Here is a 23,319-nt window from a genome sequence, read left to right as displayed (position 1 = left end):
TTGTAACTACAGCTAAGGAGTGACGGAGAAACAAACAACCCACACTAACAGGAGTAGCAAAAGTAAGGTGGTTTGTTGTATGGTAAACACAGTCTCTGGAAGTCAATACATGTCTGCTGGCAATTTTATTCTGTGGAATGAATGATCAGTGAAAGCATGCAAGAAATTCAGTCAAGAAGAAAAACCCTGCTGATAGATGGAGTGTCTGGTTCAAAATCTGAAATTCTGAAACCAATATTAGGACAAGTAAATTATTCCTGACCACCGTAAGATAGACCCCAAGCTTAGAGAAACTGGAAGATCTTATCAGATTTGAAAATATGATCATGGTGGAAATCCTGGATTCACTGTGATGAAGTAGCTTCAATATATAGACAAGAAGAAATCCCAAAGAGAGACAAATCGGCTAAAGGTACCAACATGTTCAATAATGTTCACATGATACTCAAAAAGATGCTACTATAACTCAAGGAGAGAAAGAAGGAGAACATTGCCTTTGTGCAAGATGATCAACTTGTTGTGTGACATCTTAAGTCGAGCTAAATTTTCCCTACTTATTTGGCCGTGTCTATCTAAGGTACAGATGTTTCATATCACAATGAATATATTAATATAGGTAGTGTTCTGGAGCTGTCATGTGTGATGTACATGAGTCAAATTCTCTCACAGCAGAAGATTTTACCACTAATCCTCTGAATTTAAATGATGGCAAAGCTGTGATGTATAATGAGTTCTTAGGACAAGGTGCAATTTTTTTCTTAAACTAAAAAAAAGTCCACTAAGAAAATAGGAAAATAAAATAATCAATAATCAAAATAGTATATATTCAAATCCTCATTTGATAACTGCTTTCCATGGATTAAAAATAATAAATACTATAAGCCAAAAACCTTTAATATTAATATTAAAAATCGAATATTTCATAGCAATTTTCTAAAATGCTACAGAAAAGGCCAAAATATTCATAGACAGTATTGAAATAACTAATGTTCAGTACATCAAATTCTTAGGTTTGATGGTGGATGAAGCATTAACTTGAAAGCAACATATTGGTTTTGTTTCTAAAACGACAGCATTTTGAGTAGTTTGTTCATTAATAAATCATTCTTGAATTTTAATACTTTGTTACTGTTTAATTCTTCCTTGTATTATAAATTGCAATATGGTTTGGGCTGCTACTTGTCCCACTTGTCTTACTAACATTTTGTTATACCTGCTGTACACTGACTACTTAACATTGTATCAAAGTGTCATATCTTCAGTGTTGTCCCATGAAAGGATATTACAAAATATTTACAAAAATGTGAGGGGTGTACTCACTTTTGTGAGATATTGTACAAGCTTTTATCAGTTTTAAATGTGAATGTGTATCAGACAGACTTGTGCTCAGGACCTGGCCATCATTTTGCAGAACTCTTTTAAGATGTCAACAGAGACTCACTTATGTTATCTTTTATAAGGACTTCCATCTCCCTTTTTGTGAGACTTCCCTGCATTGACTTATGGAGGGTGATTTCTTTGGAGAAATTTACTACACTACACTGTACTCAATAGCTACATTATCACTGCCTGGCAACATTTGAAAAGATCCTCAGCTAATAAAGATTTTAAAGGATTTTGTGTATCTTATTATAAATATTTGTTAACATATCTCCTATGTAATTATTACTATTATTATTTGTTCTTCTTATCTAACTTTCATTGCTACATAGGTTATTACTTATTTTATTTTTAATTGACTTCATCATAAGCAGACGCAGAATATAAATGAAAATATAAATGCAGATGAAAGAGAGGAGAGTCCCTGGCTCTTCTATGACTGGCACATTTATGATAATTTGATAACATAAGGTAATATTGATCTCTCTACAAGAGTGTTTCACTTAAAGTCAAATCGTGTTTAGCCAGATTACCCTATAATAATGAGATCCTTTTAGTGACTTCCTCAAGAATGAACCCCCGTGAAATGTCCTTCAAATGTTCAACTGAAAGGGCTGTGTTAAACGACATTTTATAATATATGCATAAAACAGGCCAATAAAATAATACCATTTTGAAAAGTATAATGAACATACACATACACTCCCTGCACATCCAAAAACATTCCCTTAACACTCTCTTTGAGCTTATTTAGAAGACTTCATTTAACATCACTTGTCAAGCTCAAGGACAACAGCTAAAGTTAGAAAGTTAACCTAGGATGCTCACAAACGTCTGAACGAGGTAGTATCTGCTCCAAAACTGTGCCAAAGCACATTCATCAACACTCTGGCGCAGAGCCGATTCCACAGTGAAACACATTTATATTGCATCAACAATTTTCAATTCAATTTGGCGCCAATAAAAAACATATTTTCTTGGGCAGGGATTCAAAGCTCTCACTGCCAAACAAAAAGCAGCAATTAGAGAAGTGAGACTCTTAAGAGAAGATAAAGTACATGAAATCCCACAACTAGTTTATCTTATGGGCAATATGATTCTAGTGAGGCTTTTCAGTGACACAAACATAAAGCCCTTTAGAGCATACTAACTGTTTTTGTCCTTTTTTGCCAAAAACTATGAATTATAAATGTTTATTTAGTGTTTTATATCAATTTATTGGTGTTTGTTAGTGTCTTTGAGCAGTTTTGACAGCTTTCCTTTATCTATATTTGCAGTACTATCTTATTCTTTGTTGTTGTCCTCAATATTTGATATGCAGTGCTGTGAAAAAAGCCTCCACCCTCACCGTTCTTTACTTTTATGTGTATCTCTTACTATACTGTGAATAAAACAAAAAGATTGTGATAAAAAAAAAAAACCACACAAAATGCAAGACTTAAATACCAGTTGTAATTTTAATGTTAACTAATAGCAACTGGGAATATGTGAAACAGTATTTGCTACCTTAATTTTTGAATAAATGAAATAAATAACTGCATTGACAGCTGGTTGCAGCTGGACCTGATTAAATAGCAGAAATCATCGGAAAAATAGATCATTTTCAGAAGCATGTAGTTGGCTGGAACGTCTCTCCTGTTTACCAAAAAACAAAAGAAATTCTAAAAAAAAAAAAAAAAAACATGAGGATGAAGGAGATAAATCAATGTTATGGGTTTAAATACTAATTTATAGTCAGGGACAGTACAGATCCACTGTGAGAGATATTTGCTACAAACAGGGATCAGTTGGAATAATGGTGAACCTTCCGAGTTGTTGCTGATGTTCTAAAATTCCTTGAAAAGCACAGTCACAAAACACCAAAGGAAAATTTCCAAGGAACTACAAGCATCCCACATCTTACAACAGGTCGCCATTCAGACGTTGCAAAGGGAGAGAAGACACAGAATTTGGCCAAAACACTTTGTTGATCTTCAAGCCTGTAGAGGAATTTTATTCAAACTGATGAGCTGAAAGAACACTTTGGAAATCAGGGGTCCTCTTACATCCAGTGTGAGTTTAAAATAACTTTGTACCAACAGGCAAGTGTGGAGGTGACAGTTTAATGTTGTGGGGATGCTTTGCAGCTTCAGGGCCAATGAGACTTGCCCTAATTGAGGAAAAAAATTACAATTGCTTTCCAAAGAAAATCCTTCAGGATAACTGCGTTAATTAGCAAGAAACTTCAACTTTCAATGGTTCAAAAGGATTAAAATTTAGGTTTGGGGGTTTACCAAAACATTTGTGAAGAAAATAGTATAACCTCCACACACAGTCCCGCTTACCATCATTCCTATTATTCTTACGGTCTGTGCAACCTTCGTCAGGTTTGCACATATATATGCATTCAGTAAGGTTCAGCCAGTTAGGGATTCTTGGCATTAGACATCTCACATGTGCATGCTATCTGTGAGTTGATTTTGGAGACTTGATCACAGGACTTTTGTTTTTAGTGGACTTATTATTTGATTGACGCACTGAGTGTTTCTTTTTCACTCTCTATGTGTTTATACACCACTCTGCATTTAATCATTAGTTGTTAAAAGTCTCTGAATCTTTTCCACAGTGAGTCTTTTGTCCTGTCTTGGTCCCATAATCCCCAACCTTTAGCGGCAGTTGACTGCCCCTCTTTGAGCCTGGTTTTACTGGAGGTTACTTTAGTACTGAATGTGCTGAATGACAAAAAAATAATAATTCTTGAATCTTGATTTGGTGCTATATAAATAGAATAGAATTGACTTGAATAGAAAATGTCTTTCCAGTGGTTGACAGAGCAAACCTATGTAAAAGAATTACCCTGCCTTAAAACTGTATATGTGCCCGTGGGGAACTAGAACAGAGTATATTTCAGAATGATTTTAATATAATTCCCAAAGATGAAAATTATATGCACACCCACACACACATTCAAGCACAAATTTCTTAAACATAAGATCTTGGGACTTTAATTAACAATTCTGCATATCTAAAAGGCTTAGAAGACAAAGTAAGATTAAGTAACTACACTTAGTTTACCCTGTGTGAATATTTAAGAAATTTTAGCTTCAACATGAACATTTTGCCAGAGAAAAAAGCACTGTATTGGCATGAGTTTGAGACAGGAAAGACAGCAAGATAAAGAGAGTGTGCACAACAGAAAGGAATATATAGGGAAAGGGCAAAGTCAGAAAAAGACAGCAACGGTGTCAGAAAGGAAGACACTGTTGAATGTGTAATAACGCCTACTGTCAACTGTACTGTTTTTAAGAATTCAGAAAATAAAGCTAAACAAAAAGGCTAGTTTGTTTTAGGGATTATGCAATGAAATGTTTTACATTTTGCTTAACATGTTAGGCTAATTTTATGTAGCAGGATATTTAAAATAGCTCAATATAAACACAATTTACATAATTGACCTCCCTTACTTCTCCCACTACAGGCACCGTCCCATGCAGCAAAAATGTAAATAAAATCAGATTTTTCTGCACCCCAAAACCATCGTGCCTTCTTACAAATCTACCGTCTCCAATTCTTTCATCCCCCCCTTATTCCTCCCTCCGTTCCCCCCCAACCTTCCTCTGCGGCCCACTTCTGCACAGAGGGAATGGCAGCAGCGGCTTCAATAATTCACTTCCCTTCAGAACAGGTTGTGTTTGCATTGCAGGGTGCTGCAGGCGAGAATAGAGAGGGTGAGGAAGAAAGATTAAAAACATGGAAGAATGAGGAATGAAGCTGAAATGGATGAAGACTTTGAATACAGAGAAAGAATGAAAGTGTAAAAAAAAGTGTAGCTGAGGAAAAAGCCTGTTGTGAGTAATCATGATGTGGAAAAAAAACAAAAAAACAAGGCAAAGAAAAATAAACCCAGTGAAAGCGCTTAAGGTGGACAAGTCAGGCTCTTCCATGTACTGCCTGTAGTTTCCACTCCATGTTCTATAATGTGAAAAAGTGTACAATAATAATAAAAAAAGAGGCAGATATTCTGTTCTATCAGGGAATATATTGACAATGGCTTCCCGTGTAGAGGCAGAAAAGAAGAGAGATGAGAGTCTTATACGAGTCACAGCAGCTGCGAGCCAGACACTATCAGTGAAACTTTCTTTTTCTTCTGCAACCTGTAAATACCTCACAACTATACAACAAGTCTCAAATGTCTCTGCTTATAACTTTTAGGGGTTTGTCCAGGTGCACAGATGTGTTTCCGTGTCCGGTTTTGGAAAGCAATTTGAAAACAAAAGCATTTTGTCCAACATCATTGGAAAGCAGATGGATTAACCACACTAGCGGTAATTCAGAAAACTATTCAAAAACCTATCTGACTTTCTTTGATGTGTTTTTGATCAAAGTTCTCTTACAAGCAGCCAATCAATTCCACAAACAGATCACACAAAAAAATGTACAATATAGTTAAGTATAAATCAAACCGACTTTAGGTCCTATCCTCACTCCCACCTTTTCTTACTGTCTCGCTGATTCTTTCCATTTCTTTTAGATTTTTTGTCAGTCTCTCTCTAGGGAAGCCTTTCTTCTTTTAGCTGCTCTGTATCTAGCCCTGCCCTTTTCAATGTCACTCTCACCGTGTCTGGTTTTTAATGTAAGCCTTTTGCTCTACTATGTGTCCTTTAACTGTATTTTTTTTACTCTTCTTTCATGAACCAAACCCATTCCACATCATCAGCTGTCAAAATTCAATCAGATTTCACCAATCATGTGTTAGTGTCTAAACTGGAAAGGTTGTGTTGATACAAAAATGATATGATTCATTTTAGGGAAGCAAAGTTGTCAGTTTACAAAAATTCATACAACCATGTCATTCAGATTTCTCTCCTCGTAGCTTCAAATCCTCAAAATGTGCTGATGACATACACCATCACTACCTAAAGCTTTTTTTCTCTACATCATGGCGGTGTAGCCACGAGATCAGCTGACAATTCAGAAAATTGTCGCACACATCTCTGGTTTCTTTGGATGAAAATGTGAAATTTACCCACTACATTATCCTGCCTCACAGTACCTCCTCCACAAATGAAGGATGTGTGGGGAAATTACTTTTATGCAGGGTAACATGTCCCTACTGAGCCACGGGCGTCACAGTGATTGAGTTCAAAATAATATTCTCATACACGAATCTGAAAATTGCAGATCTCATTAGTTTTCCATCCTCATAGAATGCATTTCCACAAGCTCTCTACAGGGCTAGATAGTTTAAACTTGCTTAAGATTCGGATAATCTTCATCTCGAGATTTTTATTAAGAATCAGTATGAACCCTGCCTTTTTTACCAACAACGCGTTTGCCTGACTTTTCCATGTCAGAGCGACTCATCGGCCACGGATATTGGCTGACTATTCCTGTGGAAAGACTATTCCTATCCACAGGAAAAGTACTGGCGCTGGTTCGAGGTATCACAAGTGAAACATGTGGAAAACTATGCTAAATTGTACAAATAGAAATTTGAATATTGTCAATAAATTTACCTGCCCTAGAGCATAAAATAAATAAACAAATAAATTGACATGTCACAGGATGTCATTTTCACCACTGTACAAAACACTTCAAAAATGCAGCAGAACCTAAGAAGTAATTTTAATATGCTTTTTAATTAATTGTCAAAGGCTGTTCCTACTTAACTCACACACTCATAACGCATCTTAGCCACCACAAGTCCAGATGCTTTTCTTTCCAGGCTCCTTAGACTACGATGACCTGGATGACTGAGAACCTACACAGAGACATGCTTCGTTTCATTTCAACTTACAAATAAATCAACTCTGAAAATTAAAAGTGTGAACTAACTACAAGTTACTTTTCATTTACAGCACCCACCACAGAATGACTTTACATGCCATGCACAACATAAATGAGCACACCTCTGTGCAATATCATTTTTATACCTCAGTCAGTGTACCTTTCATTACTAAATCCTGGTAATGAAAGGTACACTGACTGAGGTACTTGTCTTTCTTCCAATACTTCCCACTTTTTCTTTCTCATCACTGAGGATATCAGCTCTCCACAAATTTCTGGAGAAATGTACAACCAGATTTCGTTTCTTCTGCTCTTTGCCCGAGGGCTGCGTTGCTCAGTCTTTTTAAAATAGAAATAAAGGTGTTTATTGGATTCCAGTCAGCATATCACCATCACAGGGGGACGGGCGGAAATTCAGGATTCAATAGACTGGGAAAAAATCCAAAATCTAAATCTTTATTCTAAAACAGGTAGTGGTTGTGCACAGGAAGGCAGGAACTGTGGCAAACAAACAGATGTCGAGAATGCAAAGCAGAAGTCCATGAAACAGTCCAAAAGGTCAAAGAGGAGATCAGCTGCAGACATGGAGAAACAAGCAGTGCTGGAAAGGCTGACTAATCCAAGTTTAAAGGCAATCAGGCAAGTGGGAGATAGACAGCTGACGCTATATTTGCACTGTGGAGCCTGACTGGGTGCAGGTGTGGAATATTTAACACAGGTGATCCTCGTCAAGGTTTACAGAATTAAGGAGACAAATACAGAACTTAAAAAAGTAAACCTTTTATTAAGTCAATGAGTGTAAATATTCCAGAGTTAAAAGTCCACAATACAAAGAGAGAGTACACTGGGGAGACGCCAGAACCATAAATACATTCAAAATTGATGGGGCATAACAAAGAGGTGAAGAAGGCAACACAGGTGAAAGCAATTAAAAAATACTGAAAGCAATCAGGGAATTGATGAAGGATATACAGGAAGAAAAGGACACAACAGAAAACTGAAATTTAAAGTAAAACAGGAAAATGACCCGAATAACCTGAATAACCTGAATAAAAGACGTGAGATGTCAGGAACACAGATGGAGCCATGAACAGGGACACTAGTGAGACTATTAACAAAAAGCCAAAGACTACAAAGACAACACTAGAATAGAGAAAACACAAGAACCAAAGACTTAATACCATTGCAAGGAATCAAACTAATTATAAAATAATAAGGTAGCCTGAAGCTACAAAGAAAATAAGAATTAAAAACTAGAATTAAACAAGATAAACAGAAACTCATTCTCAAATGCAACCACTATTACTTTATGGACTCACTCCAAATCATTGCACTAACACCTCTGTGCTTCACTCCCAGACTATGTGGTATTCTATTGTGGTATTCTTGGCCCGGTTCATGCCTGACATGCTGGACCCCAGCTGAGCTGAACAATTTTATCTTAATCTCATTCGACCAAAGAACATCCCTCTAATATTCATCAGACTTCTTAAAAGTTCTTTAGAAAAGTTTAATCTTTCTACTTTGTGCCAAAGATTTCTTGGATGCTCACCATAGATGTCGTCTACACTGTCTGAGCTGCTCCAGAAACTCTGATGACCCTTGAGCCAAGAGTGAAGCACTTCCCCTTCGAGCTAGACTGTCCAAGTATCTCTGTCCATTGTGTCATTTTCAGAGATCTGCAGCTCTGAGCCTCCCATTTTACAATTGTCCTGTGTTCGTTTTTGTCTTTGCAGATTTTCACAATTAACCTTTTCATTGTTCAATGACTGTTTTTTTCATGTGTTAGGTTCAAAAATTAACCAGAAATGTGGCTGAAAATTAACTTGGTAAAATTGCTATCAAGCAGTAGAAGAACCTTTGGTGTTTTGACCTCCAGATGTTCGTTCCCCTAATGAAGCAATGCCACTTTTATTAAATTTTACGTTAGACGTAACATGCTATTTCATATAAATAAAAAATGACATTAACACTGATTACACTTCGTCCACACATGCTGTCTGCATTGCTGTTTCTGGTTTAATATAGCTGTTGCAGTGAACATGTCACATGTCAAGGTTGTGAAACCTGGCACTGTAAGCTTAGCTGCCTAGTCTATGTTTTTTAAAAAAGATCTTTTTCTGTGCATTCTGTGAATCACATCAATTTGTTCCAGGGTTACAAATGCACTTACTGTTATAAATCAGGAAAGTCATCAATAAGTTTTGTTTCTCACATTGTGCATCAGTAGTTCTTATAGACAATACTGACGTTTTCCCTCGATGTGAGTCTAAAAAAATAAATAAATAAAAATAAAGTATATAAATACATTTAAATAATCAATGCAAGATTACACACTACACTGCAGTCTTACTTAACTGAATGTATGACCATGATATTTACATGCACAACATCACTAACATATAGAATATATTCTATCCCTTAAAGAACACAATGCAGTGCACTCAAATAACACAGAGCGCATGTTGTAGTAAATCCAGCAACTGAAATGAGGCTCACTCTGCTACAATAATGATGACTGGCAGGCTACTTAACCTATAAGAAAACACATTGGGTGGGGCTCATAGTTAAAGTCAAGTTAAAGGAAACGTGGAAAGGATGCATGAATCTTTTTTACACTTGTAACCTTTTCTTCTTATATCTTTTTATGTCCTTTTTATGACATAAAAGAAATTGAACCAGTTACATCCTCCAGTTTTGTTTTATTTTTGTTTTGCTTAATTTCATAAACAGTCAGACTTACACCAACCAACCAAATCAAACCAGAGCACCTTTCCCTCTGTCCTCATTTCCTCAGGTTGCGGCTGTCTCCTTGCTCCCTAGTGTCAGCCCTCCACTGGCTTCCCAAAAGCCTGTCTGCAGCTTTCAATGACCGTGTGCGCTATGTCCTATATTTGCAGTAAGTGGAGAGGTGGGTGGATGCTTGCCACTGAATCAGTGGATGATGGTGAGAAGATGACAGGGCTTTGGAGGAGAGAGAGGCTGTGTATAAAGAAAGGGAAGGGTAGTGAAGGGAGGTGGGGAGTGGGGGGGTGAGGAGAGTTTAAGGGTTGGATCCAGCGAAAGGACGTGGATGAAGAGAGGGAATTAGGATGGAAAGAGGATGGAAAGCTCAGACTGGATGCACTTTTATGACATGCTAAGGGTAGCTGTATAGATGGCTGGGAAGGAAAAGAGGATCAGTGTGAGGAGGGAAGGGAGGGAGGAAGGTGACAGGAACATCTTTTTTGACTGGTAAAAGTTTAGTAGATGGTTAAAGCCAGAATGAGGAAAGATGTGGCGGAGGAGGAGAGGGATCAGAATGTGTAGCTGCTGGCAGGTAAATTGCTACACTGAGAACATGGGGACTTTTCAAAATATCCGGCAGATTATACCCCATCTCCTCTGAGCCAGCTGAGATGCATGAGAAGAAAAAGATGTGAAAGTGTGAGAGCAGCAGGCTAAAATTTCAAACATTTAAAGTGCCGGAAAATTTGAGTAAAACCACCATGTGTATGGGAGGAGGAGGGGAGTTTGCCACTGAGGGAGAACAAGTTTGAGACACTGACTGAGAACGAAAGAGGAAAAGGGAGAGGGCGAGATCTCCAAGCAGCACGCATCGCTGAATTATTGAGGCCCGACTTGTGTAGGAGCAAAAGATAGATTTCCAGTGTTGATCCCTTCTCGCTGTCAGAAAGTTTAGTTGGACACGACCAACTTGAGCAGTTGTGGTTGTTTTGTTGTTGTTTGGGGGTTTTTGGCAGTCACTACAGGGAAAGGCAAAATCTATGTGGTAGGAACAACTTGTGGCAGAAAGTAGACCGTGTGCTTCCTGCCACTCATTTATTTAAAACATATCTTTCTACCACTAATTTATTTACAGCATATATTTCTGCCACTCATTTATTTAGAACAAATCTGTATATACACTTGTGCTGAGGGCACCATCATAAATACAGATATGTAAAGTCCCCTAATTTGCTTTGTGTGAGTCAAAAAAATGTGTCTGTTGACACCTGTAGCGTCCCATAGAGTATTCACTTACAGAGAGAATTCTTTAATCCAACCTAGTGTATTTCACGGTATTTCAGTTATTGTGCTTCATTTGTTTTTACTTGCACATGGCAATGTTTACCAAAGCTCCAATTTTATGTTTTAAGGACCTACAGCTAGGATGTCTCTCATCCGTAGAAGCGCTGACACCTTTCATGTCTGGCATCAACAGGTTCCACTGTCTAAAAAAGATGAATATAACCACTATGACATCACCTTTCAGCTAAAGCCCTCTTTTGAAGCCTTCAAGGTTTTACCAAGGACAAAGATCAAGTGAGTAGTCGAGACACTTTTTCTATATCTTTTTATACCTCTGACCTCTTATAGCAGGGGTCAGCACCTTTCAACATAAAAAGAACAATTTATCCCCTTTTACCAAACAACAGAAGAAAAAGGACAGAATGAGTATAAAGTAAATAAATATACAAAAAGCAGATTTATATATTTTTTTCTTTGTTTTCAAAGCTTGATTCACAGTTGAGGGGCTCCTAGAGCTCAAGAGCTACATGCACTTTCTTGTGGCTTCACTTTATAAGACTTGGAAACTGTATCAAATTTGTTTCATAGTCTATAGCGCCTTTTGTCTTTTTTGACTCTCTCCATTCTTCTCATGTGATTTAGCGCCTCGGCTGTGCAACCTGGTCCAAGAAATATGGCCAGTTGTCAGACTGTAACAACTTACTACTGTCTTGGTAATGATAGTAGTAAATGCACGACTGCATTTAGGTGTGAGTTTACTGAGAAGACAGCTTCATAAAGACAATGCGACAAAGGACATGCAAAAGTTATTAGCACACGCATGAACGAATCATTGTGTGAATGGATAAATATGCAAGTGAGGCGGTGAGGGTGGTGGTTAGGCCAACCAGCAGGTTGCCCTAGATTTATGACACCTGGCTCTTCATTTCCCCAAATATGTACAACAGAGGTGACAATAGCCATAGCCAATAGGTTACAATACCCATGTGTACAACAAACATGACTGCTTGAATTCTCCCTTCAACATATGAGAAATTTTGTAACCAACATTTTCATATTAATATATTCTGGATATTTCAATAAATGATGAAAAAGATATCAGGGACACAAAGCAATATTCCAAACAGAGTAACTTTATATGTGGGATTGCTGAAGCCAATGTCTGTAGGATTAAAAAATTCAAACTTTTAAAAGTACCAGTGGTGGCAAGAAAAAAATACTGTGGCTCGCATAATTTTCAAGGACAAGGACTGTCTAATATTTCTGAGAAAATCCACACATAGAAGCTTATATATAAATCTTGCAATATATGAGGAAACTATGCTAAGATTTACCAGCAAAAAGAATGAAGCTAAAGACGGAAATAAAGGCTGAAGATAAAGGAAAGCAGGGTGAAAGAGAAGTGAAGAAGAAAGCAAGTGACAGTGTGAGAGAAGTGCAAAAGGAGGCAGACGGTCTCTGATGTAAGCCATGTTCTCACCGCTGTTCACAACCGTCCTGTTGCCTTCATGAATAAGTTAGATGCCAAATGTTCCCTCCCTCTCATGTCCATGCATGCAGGCGCACAATACAACACACACATTAAAACACTATACTCCTTATTCTTCAACTTTTAGGTCCCCATGCACACAAAAAACTAAAAAGACACCACCAAGCACATCTGCATAACAACTTTGTTATTTTTTTCTTTCGCCAAAATACATTGAAATATTAAGATGCTCTGCTTTACTAAATTTCTGCACAAAGAAACATACAGAGACCCACACATATTCCCTCCTGAAGCAGAGCCAGTAAGAGGTGCTTGATAATGTCTGACAGAGTGACAGGAGTACAGAGGCAGTACAGAGGAGAAAAGTGAAGTTTCCCTGACAGTTTTTCCTACCCACAGGGCACCTACGTCATCCTGTTACACTCTGGACATCTCTCATCCAAAGAGGTATGTGTGCTGGTGTGTGTGTAGTCCCACGTATTATTACCATGTATGTGACACTGACCAACATCCAAGTGCAAAGACATGAAAATGGGTAGGAGTATGGTAATGAGTTCACCAGAAGGTAACATGTTTGTGCACATGCTTCTCTGTACATGCATGTGAAAACTGTATCTGCATGAACGATAACATAATCATCCGAGAGAGATAGTTAAATACGAAGACAGGAGATAAGAACTACAAATGAACAGACTGAAGAAGGGTTGGATAATGATCTTTGAATAAGAATTATAAAGACTGTGATTGTGTTTCAACATAGAAACATGCTTCAGGAGCCTCCAGTGATTCTCAGCATTTTATTCTGCCTCATCAAACTTGTGTATTTAACTTGTCCTTGCAAAAGAATTGATTCACTGATAGTGTTGGATTGACAAAAGAAAGTTGTTGTTTTTTACAGCAAACCTATGACAAAAGTAATCTCGAGCCACTTTATATGTAATGCATTTATATGTATGATATAAACCTGCAATTTGAGAGGATGAACCCTAAGAAACAGACAGTCCCCTATGAGCAAGAATTTGGCAACAGTGGGGAGGAAGAACACTCTTTTAACATTAGAAGACCTCTGACATGAGTCGTGCTGTTAGGGACAACGATCTGCTATGAAGAGAAGAAGGGACAGTATTCAAACGATAATGGGATGCTGGAAGCAGACTATTCATATTGATCTTCTTGTTAAAGTGAACAATAATGTCCATACAAGACCAGTTATACTGCCCACCTTGCTATGAAGTTGAATGCAATTTCTTATGTTGTGAGTGCCCTCAAGTTGTTGAGCACCTTAGACTTTTTTTGCTGTATTGATAATTTACTCATTAGAATTTTTTTTTAAGTTGGAGTAAATATATATATACCTATGTATTGCCACCATGCACCACACTATCTAGTGCTAACTACTTGAGCTCACCGCCAGCTCAGGGTCTAACTTATGGCAAGCATGGTGATAAATCAGTCCTCCAATGACATTGTCTTAGTGTGCTTATCCTTTAGCCCCCAGGTAGTGAGGCTAGTGTAAACCAGAGTCAACATATCATTTTGGCCATAGGTCTGTGGCGTTGCAGCTGACCTGTAGGTTAATAGAAATGTTGTCAGGCTGTAATATCCAGTCAGATATACAGAAAAATATGAAAGAGGAAAAGAGAGCAAGGAAGAGTGATCAAGGGAAAAAATGGTAAGAAAACTTAGATGAGGAAGCATTGTAGTGTAACTGTGAATGTCAGTTTTCTCAAAATATGACCTGCTTAAAATTGATACAGTGGTGGCTGCATTTTCACTGAACTGACAAAGTAAAAAATTTAATCAAAGCAATATCTATCTATCTATCTATCTATCTATCTATCTATGCTTTTAAAAAGAGATTGAGTTATTGAGTTTGAGCAGCACTCCAACAATTTCAAGGCCTTTGATTAAAAGTGATACAGACAGAAAGGTCACGCAGTAGCTGTAGTTCATATTCATGTAAGAGGGTGCAATTTGTTAAGCAAAACATGGATAGTGTGTGTGTGTTTGCATTACTGATGTATTTATAATCATCTGTGTACACAGTCATATTTTGGTGACCAACTCCCTTCTAGTGATGAAAAAACATGTCCTCAAAATATAAAACTACAGGTTTTAAGGTCGAGGTCAAAGTTCAAAGTGATTTTAAATTTCGGTTACATATGGGTAAGGTTTAGACTCGTGTTTTGATGTAAAACCTTGCCTGATTACATGTCTGCACATGCCTGTGAACATTCTGTACCTACATCTCTTTATGTCAAAAGAAAAAAGAAAAAAGCAGGTAAGGATTAGGAGGAGGTGTCAGATTTTGGGATGTGAAAGATTATTATCATCTCCTGCTTAACGTTTCAGTCTCTTCCAATCTCTGTCTCCTCTCCCCCTTCCCCTCCTCCTCCACTGCCTCAGAGCCACCGATAAATTATGGATGCTTATTAGAAAAGGGCAATATTCAGCATTCAAAATAAACTCTGTAGCATGAGACATGAAAGAGACACAAACAAAAAGTGCTGATGTGGGAAGAGGAAGAGTTAAAGTCACAGGGGAGCCAGTGGCCAGGTCACATAAACCTACGGTGATCTATTTCAACTGTGTACCATCGGAAGATAATATACTGTAGATCGTCTGTGATATCACAATACAGAAATACTCTGTTAAAAGTAATGCATTTAAGTTTTCCATCCAAAAGAGGAAAAAAGTACAAAATTATTATAGCTTAAATTATAATTATGGTAAAAATTAAAGCATATAGAAAGCAGCAAGGTCTGTGTTAGTCTGGTTATATTATTTGGGATTTGGTCAATAATGTATTTTAATATTTATTACTTTAATATTGCAACTAGTAAAAATCAGGATGTATGTACTTCTTATACCGCTTAGCAAATGTAATCTTTTCTTTCTTAAATAAAAAAATTGTCACATTTTAAGTAATTTTAGATTTTGACATAAAGTGGTATAGAACAATACTTCAGATGTAATAGAGTTTTTTTGTTTGGTTCTTTAGCAGTGATGGATGTACTAAAGGTAGTTGCTTTAGGTAACCAGAGTACTTGAATAAATGTGTGTATTTAGTTTCCATCATAGACTGAAGTGAGTAAGTTCCAGATTAAAACATATACACAGAGACAGCAAATAAAAATGGGAAATGCAGCAAGCTTTTCATTCATCCTTAGGCAACATCTGCAAAGTTGTGTTACATCTGTGCACACTTTAAGCATATTAACTTATTTTCTGCATTTCCTGTAGTGCTTTGTTCTGTGGCCAGTGGCGAGGCCTAATTTCCCCAGCTACTGTACAAATCTAACAAAAAAAAAAAAAAAAACACTGTTAAGCAAAATCACTGATTTAAGTTCATTAAATTTCCTGTTAACAAGCACATAATGAAGCATCACATTGCAGCCTAATGCAGTCTGGATTCCATCTACAGCACCAGCTAATGGCTTTGTGTGACTTTGTCGAGCAATCAATAATTTGGTGTCTCTGTGAACTCTGTTATTTCACACAGTGTGATGTCATGCAGTACCACAACATGAAGAGACACTTTTCTTGGTACACTCTGTCTGTGTTGACTCTTCAGTTTAGAAGTCACATCCTGCCAAACTGCCTCGAAATTTAATCCTTAAGTGTGTTAAGACTTGCCGCATGTGAATGCCACATCATGCTTGTAATGCCCCTGGATTACAGTATATCCAGATTAAATGAAACTTCAGAATCACTATGTATATATGCAGGGATGTTTGTGAGGAGATGCATATAAAAGGCTTATCCCCCAAGAGAAAACAGAGGAGCGAAGGAGAATGTTTAATAAAAAAAAGAGGTACTATAAATGATCTTATTAAACTTGCATAACAAAGCTTGCTTTGCTGTGACAAAACATATGGTGTGAGGCTTTTTCTTTTCGCTTTTAAATACACAATCACATTTTATTGGTGTACTTGTCTGTCCAATTGCAATTTGACGGACAGGTGTTACAAGCTTTTTGACAGACCTCACAGAAGTCCAATCAATACTACACTGCTGCAAGAAAAACAGTGACTGATCCTAAAGTCCCTGCTGAGCCAGCAAACTGTTGCAGTGGGATTGAGTGTGTCTTCTGCACAAGCATATCCCTCTCACACTTGCACACACTAACACACCCAGAAGTTCACAGGCTCACACACTTCACACACTCGCATACACGAGCACAAACACCTGCATGCACAGATTCACAGGCGTGAGCTGATAAAAACGCACACATCCAAAAACACCCCAGAGAAGGCTACAGTAAATGAACCTCACAGCCATCCAAAGCACTGACATCAATCAGGCACGCTTTCACCGTTTGGCTCCCGACGGACGGTGAGTCGCATCTGTCTGCTAGAGCAAGTGCTAAACAATTCCAAAGTGACAGAAACCATTTTATGCATATCTGCATATACAGCATGCCAAACTCGTTGGCACTCTTCCCGATCTCCCCTACTTGTGCTGTTTACTGCAATTGTGTAAATTGTGAAACCATTTGCGTTTTCTGAATGACTCTTTTTAGCGACGGTGATTTTCCTACATGAAACAGTTGTTGCACAGATACGCTCAGCTAAACAACACCAACACACAATCCACCGGGAATGCTGGGCATCTGAATAGTGGCAAGTACAATTCCCAAGAAAGCTGTGGGCCTTTTCCTCCCGCAGCGGTGCCTACAAGGCTACTTTTGCACAAAAGACACATATTCTATAAAACTGGAAAAGAAGACTCTGATAAAAAACAAACAAACTAAACAGCGCTGGAGCCTCCATGCCTGCCAGTGACTGCATATCTGCTTCGACCCACTGCATATTTGTGACAGAGCCCATGAGGCTCAGATGTTTCATCAGACCCAGTACATCACCCTGAAGAGAACACAAGACTGTTTTACACAGTTATGAAAAAAAAAAATAGATGAGAACAAGAATGCACAAGGGTGATTTTGAGATGTGAGCCTTTAACGGGACCGTGTAAGTAGAACAGAAGTACCTTCACAGGGAGACAAATGTTCAATTTTTAAAAAAAATGGTAGCCAGCAATGAAAGCACACCTCAAGTTCTGAGTATGTTTTTGAACCATTCTGTTAGAAAAACATCTGTGGCATCCATAAATTTAATCTTTTAGAACATAATAGCATGCTAATAACAAATACAAGGTAAGGCGTACACCTGCGGATAAAACATGAACTCAGAAAACTGTTTGTGATGGAACTAATAAGTGCACAGATGAGAGAAAATCAGAGAAAAAAACATAATAACTTCTGCACACTTCTGGTGATTCCCATCCATCGCCATCATTGTACATTTATAGGCTCTTGCAACAGCTGAGGACTGACAAAATACAGATTTTAAAGGCAAAAATGCTCAAGTACTTTAAAAGTCAATGCAGTCTCTCAACTAGTGGTTCCAGTTGAAACGTTACAGTGGATACAATAGATCTGAGAATTGTCCGTGTAATTTGGATATAGTTTACACAGATGCTGACATGTCAGCCGCAGTGCAAAGTATTGGAGCAGTACGAGTCTGATTAGGAAGGACTTTTATACAGGCCTATATGCTTCAGCAAATGACAGATTGTCAGCATTTCTCAGTGTGAAGGCAGGCTGCGGGATTGCTTATGACAACAGCACTCTGTGCTACAATGACTAAACAGACCCTGTTTTCAATGGCTGCCACATGCCTTCAAATGTCAAAATCAAAGTATCAAAGCTGACAGATCGGTTTGTGTGTTTTTCTTGCCCGAAGGGACAGGAGGATGCATAACTGGCCAGGCGCCTGTCGCTGAAGCAACTGAGCTTCTGTAATACAGTAAACTGCAGTCGCAAGAGGTGACAAATCTCAGCTTTATCCTAAAAAGCATAGAGCGATTGTCCTGTTTAACCTGCCTGACAAAGACGGACCGTATATCAGAGCACTCTAACTCTGCCTGTGCTGCTCTCTCGTCTTTCTCGCTGTCGTTCAGAGTGCGGGTGCCTCTGTGTGCAGCTGATTCAGTATGTATGGGACAAAGTGGTAACTTAATTCAAGCCAAACTTTGCCCTTTTTTCATGTTTAATCATAAACCTTGGACAACTATAATCTCACTTTTGTGTAATAAATCACCAACCTAATTTAGACTATGTATAACACATGCGTTTGACCATGAAGATTTTTTTCAGCCTAAAAATGGAATTAAATTGGATTTACAGTAGCTGGGTTTCCCTTCCACTACAGGGTTGGATGTTTTCCCAGCTTTCCTCTTTTGACTTCCAAGAAGTGAACTCTCCCTTTTAAGATAATTTGTTGTCCATCTCCCTCAGGCTTTTCTCAGCAGTGTTAAGACCAGTTATTACAAGGCCTTGCTGAAACAAGAGCAATTTGGAGCTCATGACAAGCCCTCAATTAAGCTTGTTGCTAGCGAGCTCACTCAGTCAGCATAATAAAGCATGTATTGATGTAATAACAGGAATACATGAGTAAATATAATGCCCTTACCGTAAACCCCTTGGCCCCAGGCAAGAGCATAAACACGAGACAATAACAATATCCAAAAAAGCCCCATGTTCAGCTCAGGTCCGTCATAACCTGGGAGAAAAAGACAAGGGTGAAAACAGAGGCACGGAAAGGAACAGCCTGCAAACGTAACTATGAGGAGGGTGGAAGAAACGACAACTGAGTGATTGTAATCAAAAGGGAGGGGGAATATACTTTAAATTGCTTTGTTTTAATGTTCAACTATGTCCCCTGCAACCCCATAAGCCGTGAAAATAATATTACAGAGCAATTTAGTCCCCACCGCGCAGCCTACATCGCTTCATTCAACTTAAAGGGCGGGTAATTCAATCACCAATCGTGGATTATAGAAAGCTTACAAGCAGTGCAGTGTGATGGAGAATTGGAGATTGACAGGATTGTAGATGTCTGCTGTTTAGCGTGACTAAACTTCCTCTGTCCGCCCCTCACAGAGGCACAGCGGCGGGCAGGTGTAGTCGGGAGCACAATAAGGTTTACACTGCAGTATTCATGGAGGATTTGCAACAACAAGTGGGGTCACGGAGACCACTTTAGACCCCGAGACCCACACATATTCCCTCAGATCAGTACAGCTGTTCCTACTCTGTCAGGTCGACGGTGGTAGCAGAAATATGCACGTGTTACGCGATTTATTCTGATTCATTTTTATCATGCATGTGTATGTATTAATGGAAAAAAAAATATTTATGTTGCACACTGGTGGTTCAAAACCTGTAGAACACCTGAAGACAGGCAATGAAATCCAGCTCAGTGAGGGAATAATGGACCCTCTTAGCTGACTCTTTTGCTCGAACACTGGGGTTTCCTCCTACGTCTAGAACGCACGTTTGTGAGAGGGCTGCATTCACCGTTCGCATTATAAAGCGCGCTGTAATCAAAGTTTCTTTCTGCGATACAAGCAAGTGAATCCCTGGCATTAATGCTTTGACGGGCATGCATTGCCTATATTGCAAATAATTTGGCGATCCCAAAATCTGAGCGCGTGTAACTAATGATCAACTTTGATAATGTTGGGTACATTTGAAAATACTTCCAGCGTCAATTAAACGCTCACAGTCTATAAAGGCATTCTTTGAAAAATGATACAGACATGATGTGAAGCGAATAGAAAAATGATGCCAATCTGACATATATTTTTTTCAAGTATTGCCAGTTCAGCGTTGGGGACAGTGTGCCATCTCTACCTTGTCTCCGAGGTGCCGTCCTTTGGGTCAGTCCGCTACCCAGTACTACGCGCCCTTCTCACGGCTCAGTAACGAGGATTCCTTCGGTCTCCGTTAGACCAACCTCGCTTAGTGTTTCACCACAGAAACAGCAGAAAAGTTTTATATCCTCCACCACTGCGCGTCCAGTAAGAGCTTTAGCTAAAATTCCCAGAGTGGAAATATGGACTTTTTCGAGCTTCCAGACCTCTAAAGGATCTCTTCGGTGTGTTAAACTTTTATTTTACGCACGGAGAAGTAGACGACAGAACATCGCACAGCTCGGTTGCACAGAGTCCCTCTTCTCAAAAATGAAAATAAAACCTCTGTTCCTTTGAAAAACTCAGGCAAGGCTACTTGGGGGAAATCCTATACACTCGGACTGCCTTTTTGTGGATTATTTACTCTGAAAGGCGTGGTTGAAATGCCTTTACTGTCTCTCCCTCTTTGCTTCTGGCCGATGAAAGTCTATGAAGCCCCTCTAACGCAATCATGCGCTCTGAAAATGAGCTTCCCTCCGCTAGTTCAATCAGCGCTGTGTCTGTGGACTCCAAGTGATGCTGGCCAAGTGGAATATGTGCGCAGACTGAGAACGACCGCCCCTGTCTGTGTGAGAGAGAGAAAGAGAGAGAGAGGGATGGAGAGAAGAAGGGGAGGGAGGACAGAGGCTTACACATAGATGCTCTCAAGCCTCACAGCTTCCACACTGAACAGGTTGTCAAAAGAACGCCACTGCTCCCCTCTCCCCTTTTCCACTCCCAGTGCCTCACTCCCTTTGGAATAGGTTTTCAGCCCTTTGGTAGCAACAGGGTGTTTTTTAACAGCAGGGGAACGCGCGTGTTTTCCTGTTTTTCTCTTGTCGACTCTTTCCTGGAGTTCGTCAACTGCTGGTGCACGCAATCGTCGATGCCAATTACAGCTGAAGGGCGCCCTGAAAGTTATTTTTTCTTTTAGCATAATGGAGGAACCCCGAAAACAACCATCCCTCTGCATGGACCAATTATTTATGACAGCATAAACAGACCCATTGTTATCACAGACCCCCTCCCAACTCGCCTAAGCACGCACATGGTGTGTCTCTCTCACACACAGATTTACAGTGCCCATCCCTCTATTTATCCTCTCTCTCTCTCCCTCTCTCTCTCTCTCTCGTTCTTGTGGGTTCTCAGTGAAGCCACTGGAGGGCGTTTCAGCTCATCGCCACTGTTGGAACGCACGTGCTATTGTGTGGCACTGGCATGAGTGTCAGTTGTGCTTGTGTGTGTGTGTGTGGGGGGGTGTCCGAAAACAGCACGTGTTAAGGGCTCTTGAAGGCAATTCTGGCCTTTCCACGAACGATGTTGGCTTATCACCAAGCAGCGCATCTGTATGCATCTGGATTGAATAAAATGGACACTTAAAATATCGAACACACAGAGTACAGGTCCCAATCCGTCACCAAAGCAAAGCAACTGCCATCTAATTTCTGTTATGCAACAAAGCAGCAATGTTGCAATTTCTTCTCATTTAAAAAATAAATGTGGGTGGTGGGTGGGTTTACCTTTTGGTGATTAATCAGGATGAGTGGGTGATGAAAAGAAAAGGAGGAACAAGAAACTGTACCTTACACGAAGACAAGAAAAGCGTAGAGCTATTATGTTTAGAGGGAACTGCGTGTGAGCCTCTAAATGTATAATGCGATATAGTTCCTCGTAGAAATATATTAAGGCATCCAGTTTCCATTTTTCTGAGTCATTTATAATGTGACTAGCTTCGTTTATTCTAATAATTTTGCGTGTGACAGAGAAATAAATTCACACTTTAACCTTGAGGGTTTATGCTGTATAACGGTTTTCTTAATATCTTCTTTAGTCTGCTTAATGAGAACGATTTAGCAGTTTGAGAATATTGCTTATTTTGTTAAGTTTATGGTGAATGTCATTAAATACAAAGCAGTTGTAAATCATTTTTGGAATTATCTTTGGATACAGTGCAACATTTTTCTCTCACAGACCATTTACCTCTCTCACACAAAATAGAAATACCGAGACTCTGTAGTTTGTATTCTAATATTTCGTCTATCTTTATTGCATCTTATTGCTTTTAAAATACTTAATTTATTCACCTATTGTATTTCTGTCATGAAATATAAACATAGCTATTCGTTGTGTGATTTTTTTACTCAGTTATCTAATCATCTTTATTATTCCCTATTTAGTTGCATCTGCTAGTGAATAACTTTCATGCAGTTAATCAGTAAGTGTGACAACATAGTGTGTAAAACACAGACAATATGTTATGCTAGTAGTTTGTGTTTTTGACCAGGTAGTCCACAAACACAGCTGTGCATGATATGCTTTTCTCAAAGGTACATTGTCAAGTCCTTTTTTTCATTTAGCTTAAAAGTCAACATTGTTGCAAAATCAGCAGCCCTTCAGTCAAATGTCCTTTTGTCTAATGAGGGAAGGCTCAGAGTAAAAGGCCTTAAAACATCAGTTCTCTTTGTTACTGTACTTTGAATGGCTTATTCAGAAAGTCTCTTTTTCTTCTGAGATGGACAATCCTAATTACTCCCACATCACAGTGTGAAATGTATTTGAAAATTCACAAACATTGCATTTGTACAATGGAGGAAACACTAAAATGTTTTTGTTTGTTTGTTTGTTTTATTGAACTTCTTCAGGCTTTCAAGTCTTTTTCTATAGACTGTAAGTCTTAAATATAGTTGATTTTGGCAGCACAAAAACGTATTTGGAATATAGTTTGAGTAAACCGATTAGCATAATTATAATACTGATCACTGGGAACAAAGTTGTGAGAAAAACAAACTTTTAATGTAAATTGTTTTCTGCCAAATATGGCAGTAACATTTGTACTCTTCAATCATTTCTGGGCAACAGTGAGCAGTGAACATTTGGGGGTTTTCATCTGACATTCCTAAACAGAATCAAGACACTCAGTAATTACTTTGCACTCTCAA

At 38.6% G+C, this 23,319-nt stretch overlaps 1 protein-coding gene across 2 annotated transcripts in view; it reads right to left on the bottom strand.

Annotated features, from left to right (window-relative positions):
* mdga1 (MAM domain containing glycosylphosphatidylinositol anchor 1) overlaps positions 1-20,966 on the bottom strand; it is a 179,855-nt gene extending 158,889 nt beyond the window's left edge. For both annotated transcript variants that reach the window (XM_005447559.4, XM_025907201.1), the window contains exons 1-2: positions 20,343-20,966; positions 19,120-19,209 (exon numbers count right to left, since the gene is read on the bottom strand). In XM_005447559.4, coding sequence (XP_005447616.1) covers positions 19,120-19,186 — 67 coding nt within the window. In that variant the 5' untranslated portion in view covers positions 19,187-19,209; positions 20,343-20,966. The remainder of the gene's footprint in view (positions 1-19,119; positions 19,210-20,342) is intronic.
* Between the last annotated feature and the right edge of the window lie 2,353 nt (positions 20,967-23,319).

This window comes from Oreochromis niloticus, linkage group LG1 (assembly GCF_001858045.2).
Source record: "Oreochromis niloticus isolate F11D_XX linkage group LG1, O_niloticus_UMD_NMBU, whole genome shotgun sequence".
NCBI classification, from domain to species: domain Eukaryota; kingdom Metazoa; phylum Chordata; class Actinopteri; order Cichliformes; family Cichlidae; genus Oreochromis; species Oreochromis niloticus.
Note: the sequence above shows the minus strand (reverse complement) of the source record. Positions and strands in the feature narration are given on the sequence as shown.